General features: G+C 35.1%; 1 protein-coding gene across 1 annotated transcript in view; it reads right to left on the bottom strand.

The window, feature by feature from the left end:
- Positions 1-1809: 1809 nt before the first annotated feature.
- Positions 1810-10197, bottom strand: part of HDX (highly divergent homeobox) — a 181590-nt gene continuing 173202 nt past the window's right edge. The window contains exons 9-10 of the mRNA XM_029241093.1: positions 5104-5226; positions 1810-1981 (exon numbers count right to left, since the gene is read on the bottom strand). Coding sequence (XP_029096926.1) covers positions 1856-1981; positions 5104-5226 — 249 coding nt within the window. The 3' untranslated portion in view covers positions 1810-1855. The remainder of the gene's footprint in view (positions 1982-5103; positions 5227-10197) is intronic.

Genomic DNA, 10197 nt, shown 5'->3' on the forward strand with positions numbered 1-10197 from the left:
AGGATGGTAAGAGAGACTTGAAGACCTGGAGTTTGTTCATGTTACCTCAAGAAATGGTTTCTCTATTTGCTGTATATAGTAGAGACTCTTTATCTCATAGGGAATTAGAGTGACTGATAAATTTAAACGTAATATCCAAGGTTCTGTTACTCAGCCCTCTTTTCTCTGAATGGAATTTGTCCTGTCAACAAGGAGTACTAAAAATTGTTTATGAAGAACCATACAGCTCTCAGCTAAAAGGGAGCATACCTAACCACTGAAATATTTCTGCTAACAAAGAACTATAACAGTAGCATGGCAGCAATATTAAATCAAACAAATAGCTGACAAAGTGAATGATTATCAATGAACCTTACCTATTTGTGTGTGTGGGAGGGGACATTTCAAGGTCAAAGACATTCATGACTGCATTTTTGTATTCATAAGTTGGTACCTGTGAATTCCAAGATCAACTTGATTTTACTTACAAATTACAAAAATATCTGACATAGAAGCTTGATGGCCAAAAGAGCCATCTAGTTACTTCATTAATCTTTTAGGTATAGATAGTAATTTAATCATGTGATACAATTCCACACTGCCAACTCACAAATATGTGATACTGTGTGCTCAGGGAGAAACTAGAATTTTCCCTTCTATGGGTCATGGTAATGCCATCTGGTACCCTGGAAGGGAAGGTCTGCAAAAAATTGTCTACAGTGTGGTGCTATCTGGTAGCTACTAATAGAACAACTGGGTAGCATGCCCATTTTAGGAGTGTACTCATAGAATAGTATCCAGGAAATTCAGAGGACTGTGATTTACAACCAAAGTAGTATAATTCTTTTTGGATATTATCCTTGGCTGATGACTCTGTACAAGTCTCGCATGGAAATGAGGTAAATTTTGTGGCAAAGTTAAGTGACTAGATAAAAAAAAAACAACAGAAAGAAAACTCAGTGGCTTACCTTGACTTCTTGTTTCATAAAGTGTAAGAACTGAAGAAATATTATGGTGATGGTGATAAACTTGTAATATTTGTGCAACATTTCATCTAACTCAGTTATATAAATTTACTAGTAGAATGTGAATCTTATCAATATTTGTCATTTGCAGCAATGAAGACTCCCATTAAGATTAATCTTTTACAACATTTTGTTCTATACACTTAATAATTTATTTGACTTCATGTCCATGAATTACTTTTCCATAATGCTTCCCCTCCCAAAATATTTGGGTTACATAATGGAAGAATACAAATAATTTACAATTGTATAGTAGTAATCACTTCAATTTTCAAACATTAACTTAAGTCAAATTCTCATAGGGGTTTAAAAATAAATCCCAAGATTCATCCAGGTTAAAAAACATTTTTAAGGTTTTGTTTTCAATTTTCAGTCCACTTTCCTGAATAAAGGTGTATGTAGATAACAGGAAAAGGAGAGAGGAAGAAAGAAGACATAATGGCTACAAAAACAAGACTAATCAAGCTTCAGTAACTTGATAAGCTATGTTGAAATATCTTTGTTTTTGTGTCTCTGGTCAAAACTATTACTAAAACTAAGATTCTTCTATAAAACCAAAAAGACCTTTCAGAAATTAGACATTATGCATTTCATAGCTAAACTGCTCAAAATTAATTACATTTTTTTCCCAGAGTTCCATCAGTTTGGAAAAAACTCTCAAACAATGCTTTTAAATTTTACATACATCTTTTTGCACCACAGCCATTATATCTTGTTAATCCTTCAGTATACATTGTTCGACAATATCTTTTTCCAACTGAAGAATTTCAGGACAACAGAATGCAACTATCTTGAAATGCATACCTGTTAGGTAGCCAAAAGGCTGTATCATATATCCTCCCCCTACCCAATCACAAACTGTCTGAGGCATTTTTCTCTGATAAAGAAGACACACTGAATGAGGTATCATCAGGCTCCGGTGAGGCATGATTGAAATCCATCTCTTCTAATTCAGGAGGTAAATCTGACAGCAGTGCCTGAGTCAGAAAAATCAATTGTTTTGAATTAGTACGTGGACATATTTTTTCCAATTTTATAGTTGTGGTCCTTTCACATTGATTTATTTTTACAGATTTAAATAAAGGAGGATTTCTCTTTCAGGACCTTATACAATATCTTACCTAAGAGAAAAATTCTTCATACATTATTAAGGAAGTAACAAAATACTAGATCTTGAGAGCGTGGATTATATAGAGTGGAATCCTGAACAAAAGGGAAATAAGGAGAGAAATGAGCAACTATTCTGAACCAAATGCCTTGAAGTGTTTGAGATAAGTGATTTTCATACTAGTTTTGAGTGTTCACTGATAACTGCTAAAGGGCTTTAACATTATATTCCTTATTAAAATAGTCCTGCTTGGTTATGCTGTGTCCTTCAGACTAAAACACATTTCACAAGAGTATTTTGTACTTCAGTGGGAGAAAGAACTTAGCAGTTAGGGGAAAAGTTCAGCTATTCTACTTTAGATTAAACTTTAACAATTTAAAAGTCCAAGTGATTTTTTTTCTTTTCTTAGGCCATGCCCATATCTACAGATGGCCAAGCACTCACCAAGACACTGCTGAACCAGTGAATTTGGCTGTGTAATGATGTATCTAGAGGGCTGCTCATTTTTCTGCTGGAGTAATTTGGATAAGCTAAGAGCCATGAACTAAACTTTGCCATGCTGTAATTGTTTCATCTGGAGTTGCAGAACATGCATTCATACTAGAGAAATAAATAATTAATCAAGTTTTATCTGGTTGGTGGTGCTGATGCCCATTTGACCATCAGAAATTGCAAATTAATGATTAATTTGATGCTCCTGATACCAAAAATAATGTAGCATATCTCGGCAATTTTTAGACAACGTTACTTGTAGTGTGGGCTTTGGGTGCAGTAGTAAACAAAGATCAAGGGAACAGGAACAAATGTAAGCTTGCCACTACCCAAATACGGAACGGAAAAACAGGGCATGTTAGAGAACACATGAAATCCACTGTTGAAATAAGACATTACTCTCCTATTCTCTTTATTAAAAGAAGTGACAGCTATAAATCCTACAGTTTTTGTCTTAGAGCAAAGAGGAAAGATTAGAGCTTTCTGTCAGGCTTCAAAAGGAAAGACTAACTCCTTCTGAACAAAAATTTATTATTTATTTTATGCTATTAAATTGTCCATGAACTTCTTGATGAAACTGAGAGTACTATTTACAAAGCAGTCACCTAAAGGTACTACATACTCTCTAAGGTTTCTAGATTGCAGTCATAGGACACAGAGCCCTTTTCTGCTAGATCACTTGTTTACCACTAACCCAGTCTAGGTGAAACAAAGACTGCTGATATTGGTTGATCATAGTTTATGAGAAATACATCACTGGATTTATTTCATTTTGCAAGTGTGAAGAAGCCCCATTAAAGAGGGCAAAGTGTTACAATTAACATAGCTTAGAGTACTGGAAAGTCAAAGTAGATGAGCAAAGTTAATGACATTCTAAATTCTAGTGGGGAGACCTTCAAATCAAAGAAGCACTATTTTTTATTTCTTTCTCATTGCACGTAATGCAGTTGACTAAAATGAGTGTAGTATGAAATAGGAAAACTTTAATATCTGAGGCAGTATAAGGCACAACTAATGCATGAAGTCCACTTTAAAATTCTCCTTTTCAGTATCTTCTGGATTGCAACGTTGGCACACTGAACAAATCTTCAGATTATGTCAGTTGCTAGAACTGTCTTTTTCATAGACCAAAGTGAACACAATGAGCTCTCTTCACTTCAGGTTCTTCATCAGTAAGAGCCTGACCTAGTGTCACTTTTCCTAAGAGATTAAGGCATTTCCCAAATATATCATCAGTCTCTATAATACTTATTCTGGGCTCTAGGGTGTGAATACCAAGTTCCATAATGTTAACCATTCTTATCCTCCTTGCAAAGTGGAGAAATCAAAGTTCAAGAAAGGCAATTGACCTGGCTAGAATCACATAGTGAATTATCAAGGGAAGAAAGACCATAACTAATGACTTAGCACAGCTCTGGGAACATTATTTTTATTTTAAAATGGCTATTGATTAAAAATTTATTTGGATAATCAAATATTTCAGTCAGACATTATCATATATTTTTAAATCCTGGACTGCTTCATTGGAGCAAAGTATTCTGTGGAACACTCATCTCACTCAACTTACCAAAATCAAGATTAATAGAAAAACAGGCTTTTTAAATGAGAAACCAGTGACAATATGGTTCTCTTTTATTAGGCAGAATAAAAATTAATTCCTTCCAGAAATAAACCTCTAAGTATTTCATAGTATAAAGATCAGTAGTTTAAGAGATGACCTGGATAACTTTTGTGGACTACTATAGGTGTCTTCTATATTTTTAGACCGTACTTTGAGATCCATTATACCCAATCTCAACTATGAAAATCAGTAGTTTCTATCTGGGGGCTGATTATATAGGCCATGATTTTCAGTACAATTTTTTTTTTTTTTTTTGAAGTACGTTGGGGTAGAGGAATCAAACACTATTGTTAAATTGGGAAAAGTGAATGCTGCACTGTGGTCACAAAGAATTTCACAAAGTAATCTCACGTTTTTTTAGTGATGAGCAACATATCATGAAATAAAAGGTATTCAAACACTTGTAAACTCTAGTAGGGGCTGGAATGTAACTGAAATCCAGAAGAGAGGCAAATGCCTCACTTCTTTCATTCATGAAAGGTCCCCAAATATGTGTCTCTCCAGTTAGTGTAGCCCCATCTCTACAAACATTTTGAGAATTTCTTTAAAATTAATTAAATGAAATAATATGAACAAGATGGGGAATACAGTCAATAATTATGTAAAAAATATTTTAAATGTTTTCCCTACTTAGTGGTGGCTTGGAATTAACAAAGTATGTTAATCAGTTATTTTGATTTTCCACTAAAGTAGCACACAAAATCTGAGTATTTTTTCCCAATCAAACTGTGCTTTAAAAAAAGTCACAAAGTAACAAATTCTTCCTTGATGCCAAGTAGGAATGAGGTATAAAAACAAAAAAATATGTAGAACCCAAGTGTGACATGCTACTTTTCAACATGATACATTACAGCTTACTATTCTCTTCTGTCACTTACCTGCTGTTGTTCCTTATCGTCAGCTTTTATAGCTAGTATCAAGCTTCTTACAAATGTCTGAAGTTTAAAATATTTTTGCTTTTGAATCTCTAGCTCATTTTCAATGAATCTGACTTCTTCATTCTGAAGGAGAAAACATCAAATAATACAATTACTCTATGCAAACCTAGGACTGTACATGTTTGATGTACAATAAAATTTTTAAAAAGCAATCAACTTAGAGGGACAATAAAGAAGATAACATTTTAGCATAAAGGAATATAAAGCACAGAAGTAAATTATCCTTTTACTCAAAGGCTGCCTTTTAAGCAAATCACCAACAGAAAATAATCTGCAAGGTCAAAAATCCAATCAAATAAATTCCAGTAAGAGAAAAATCAAGAAACAGTTCCCTTCTTGGAAAGACTCCTCCTACATTAAACCTAATTAGCATTTGGATTAGGATTAATAATAGAGCTCAATTAACCCCAAGTAAAGAGTGATAGCAGATGCAGTAAAGCTGAATGTACTATTCACAAAGCCAAATACTGAGGTTATTATTTTGTACCAAGAAAGGACTCAAATTTTTAATAAGACTGTCTTAAGTAGTTTTCTGAGGTCCCCACCTTTATGTAAGGGTTTGTTATTTAGAAAATATCTCCAAATTTACCACTGATTTGAAACCAAGTCTCCACTATTTTTCCTAGTTGTGTAGGAAAAGAACAATAGACTAGGTTTTGGGAGGATTTTAGTGTCAGGTCTACTGATAATTGTGTAAACTTGGGCAGGCCAATTAACCTGTGATTCTATTTACTCATCAATAAAATGGATATAATACTAGCAGTCTTTGGGAATTCTAGCTTGAGGGTTATAAGGCTCAAATAAGATAATGGCCATGAAATTGCTCTGAATAGATTTACTATTTAAGCTACAATAGTCAAGAAAGTGTGGTATTGTCAAAAGGGTGGACATACAGATCAATGGACAGAACAGAGTCCAGAAATATTTATTATATATTACTTTATACATATATAATACATATATATATGTACATATACATATTTGGTTGATTTTTGATGAAGATGCTGAGGTAATTCAATGGACAAAGAACAGTCTTTCAAAAAACAGTGGTTGAACAATTGTAAATCTATACCCCCTCCAAAAATGATTATTAACCCTTACCTCACACCATATACAAAATTTAATAAGAAATGGATCATAGGCCTAAATGTAGAACCTAAAACTATAAAACATCTAGAGGAAAACAGAGGAAAAATATCTTTATGTCCTTGGGTTAGGCAAAGATTTTTCAATAGGACACAAAAAGCATGAAATTTAAAAGAAGGATTTCATTAAAAAAAAAAAACACAGCCTTTGCTTTTCAAAAGACACTTAAGAAAATAAAAATACATGCTACATATTAGGAGAAAAAAATTTGTAAATCACATATCGGATAAAGGACTTACATTCAGAATACATAAAGAGCTCTTGCAGCACAAATATAGGACCAGCACAGAATAAAAAGCAGGCAAAATATTTGAACATACACTTTATCAAAGAAGAAATGTGAATGGCCAATAAATATGTGAAAATGCTTAATATTGTTTATCATTAAGGAAAAGCAAATTAAAATCCCAAAGAGATACTACCACCAACATACTACAATGGCTAATGTTAAAGAGACTGACAATAGCAAGTGTTGATGAGAATGTGGAGCAATTAGAAGTCTCATACTTTGCTGGTGGGAGTGTAAAGCAGTACAGCAACTTTGGAAAATGTTTTGGCAGTTTTTTATAAAATTAAACATACTTTTTTACCATCTGACTCAGCAATCCTACTCTTAAGTATTTACCCAAGGGAAGTAAAAACACATGTCCACAAAAAGACAGACATGAATATTCATAGCAGCTTTATTCATAATAACCCCAAACTAGAAGAAACACAAGTGTTCATCAGCAGATGAATAACAAATTGTGTTCATGGTTACACAACTGTGTCCAATTGTCAAAACTAAATGTATGAAAAGGTGAATTTTATTGTATGTAACTTATATATCAAAAAAACTGATTAAAAAATTTATTACCTAGCCCTCTTGCCAAAAACTTGAAAATAAGCTGTACATATTCTCTGCAACCAGAGAATCTGTCTCAAAGGGCATAGCAGGACCTTTAACAGCATTTGCTCAAAAAGCTGCATAAAATACATTAAATTAGTTAATTCTATGGGCATTCTTGTTTCAATTGAGAGGATACAGTTGTATTAATCATATTCTATCTATGAATATGTTTACTGCATCAATTATTTTATCAGCTCAGTTTAGAACTTATTTTACCTAATAAAACTGCTTCCTTTTCAGACCATTTAATACCAAGTGAATGATCTGCAAATGATGATTCAAGCTAAATTCCTTGTTCAAAGGCACTCTACAGTAGTCTAAGTTATAAGCAAGCATTACAATAAAATTCCATGTGCTCCTGCTGTAATACACTTGACTAATTCTAAACTTTTTGTATTTTTAGTATTCATTGTCAGAACAGCAGTATTAGTAAAGTGCTGACCAGGAAGTCTTTTTGAATACAGGAGATATCTATCATCACTATCATAGTGTCCTTTGAAAGTGCAGTCCTCTAGAGCTACACTCACAGTCCATTAGAAAACATTTTAAAAACAGTAATTCACATTTGCAAAAGTCAGGAAGCATCTTTTGGTATGCAGATCTCTTCTCATGTAAATATTCCTCCTCCTCAGTATTTATGCAATGTTTTTAAAACATAAACAGCTTTAAGATAATTTAATATTTCAGACATTTTCTTCTTGGAGCTGCTTTTTGCAAGCCTATTAAACGCTTCCTAGATTACAGGCAGTAATTTATGTGTACTTTCGAGATTTTCCTAAGCAAATGGTTTGCGAGAAGAACTAGTAAGATAACATCAGTCACTGCATTTCACAAAAAAAGACCTAGCTCATTTTTCTTTCTAAAATCTTCCCTACATTCCCACTAAACTTTGTCAATTCTCCAAGGTAACTGTAGGGAGCACTCAAGGCTTCATGAGAACCGGGGCTTTGATCTCTGAGCAGGCTATTGATGGATGCCAAACATGAGGTGTTATTTTATGATATAGTTACTCATGCCTCAGAAACTCAGCTCATCAACTTGTGTTATAAACATTTGGGGTTAGTTAGAACTCCTAGCAATATGGATTTCTAGCAAATATCTCAGTCAGAAACTCCACTATGCCCACACTGAATAGTGATGTTTGCATAGTAGTAATTACCAAACACACATAAAAAACATTCTTTCATTTTGCTTCAGTGAATCCCAAGAACAACGAGAGATTGTTCAATTTAGTGTGGGGGGAAATAAGTTATAATAATACAGCTGCGGATCTTAATTGATTTTATATAAATGAGCACTTGCATAATAATATTAAAAGTATTTCCAAGGATAAATTAATTTATTCACTCACTCAGGAACTACTTACAGGACACCTATGGCCTAGGCACTAGACCAGGTAACATAAACATGAATAAGATAAGTATCTACAAGAAGCTTATGATGAATATATTCAAGAAACCAGCAAGGTGATTTCGATCCCAAAACAAAGAACACTAGCATGTGTATGCAAATAGAATAAAACAATGTTCTCTCAACGAAGATTACATTTCCAAACTGGTAAGTCTATTTTATTTATTTATTTTTCTGGCTGCACTACACCGCATGCAGGATCTTAGTTCCCTGGCCAGGGATCGAACCTGTGTCCCCCTGCACTGGGAGTGCAGTCTCAACCACTGGACCACCAGGGAAGTCCCTGGTAAAGCTATTTTAAATCAACTTACTGAAATCAGCATTGAGAACTGCTATATGAGGTTTCACTTACAGGTACTTCAGAATTAAGGTAAAAAAATTCACTGATGAAGTGAACCGAAATATCTCAAATAATGATTATAAAGAGACATATTTTCTATATAGGTGCTAATTTTTGAGAGTTAAATATTACTCAGCCATAAAAAGAAACGAAATTGAGCTATTTGTAATGAGGTGGATGGACCTAGAGTCTGTCATACAGAGTGAAGTAAGTCAGAAAGAGAAAAACAAATACCGTATGCTAACACATATATACGGAATGTAAGAAAAAAATTGTCATGAAGAACCTAGGGGTAAGACAGGAATAAAGATACAGACGTACTAGAGAATGGACTTGAGGATATGGGGAGGGGGAAGGGTAAGCTGTGACAAAGTGAGAGAGTGGCATGGACACATATACACTACCAAATGTAAAATAGATAGCTAGTGGGAAGCAGCTGCATAGCTAAGGGAGATCAGCTCGGTGCTTTCTGGCCACCTAGAGGGGTGGGATAGGGAAGGTGGGAGGGAGGGAGATGCAAGAGGGAAGAGATATGGGAACATATGCATATGTATAACTGATTCACTTTGTTATAAAGCAGAAACTAACACACCATTGTAAAGAAATTATACTCCAATAAAGATGTAAAAAAAAAAGTTCATGTAGGATGGTGATGTTTTATAAAAAATATCCTTAATAAGGTAGCAAAAGACCCCTTGTTCCCACAGAATTTACCAAAATGGAAATCACTGGGACGAGGGGAAGATGGCAGAAGAGTAAGACGTGGAGATCACCTTCCTCCCCACAGATACACCAGAAATACATCTACACGTGGAACAACTCCTACAGAACACCTACTGAACGCTGGCAGAAGACCTTAGACCTCCCAAAAGGCAAGAAACTCCCCACGTACCTGGGTAGGGCAAAAGAAAAAAAGAAAAAACAGAGACAAAATTATAGGGATGGGACCTGCACCAGTGGGAGGGAGCTGTGAAGGAGGAAAGGTTTCCCCACACTAGGAAGCCCCTTCGCGGGCAGAGATTGCGGGTGCCGGAGGCAGGGAGCTTCAGAGCCGCGGAGGAGAGCGCAGCAACAGGCGTGTAGAGGGCAAAGCAGAGAGATCCACGCAGAGGATTGGTGCTGACCGGCACTCACCAGCTCGACAGGCTTGTCTGCTCACCAGCCGGGGCGGGCGGGGCTGTGAGCTGAGGCTCGGGCTTTGATCGGAGGGCAGGGAGAGGACTGGGGTTGGCGGCGTGAACACAGCCTG

This window comes from Monodon monoceros, unplaced genomic scaffold, assembly GCF_005190385.1.
Source record: "Monodon monoceros isolate NGI ecotype Baffin Bay Population unplaced genomic scaffold, NGI_Narwhal_1 Super_Scaffold_22, whole genome shotgun sequence".
Taxonomy (NCBI): domain Eukaryota; kingdom Metazoa; phylum Chordata; class Mammalia; order Artiodactyla; family Monodontidae; genus Monodon; species Monodon monoceros.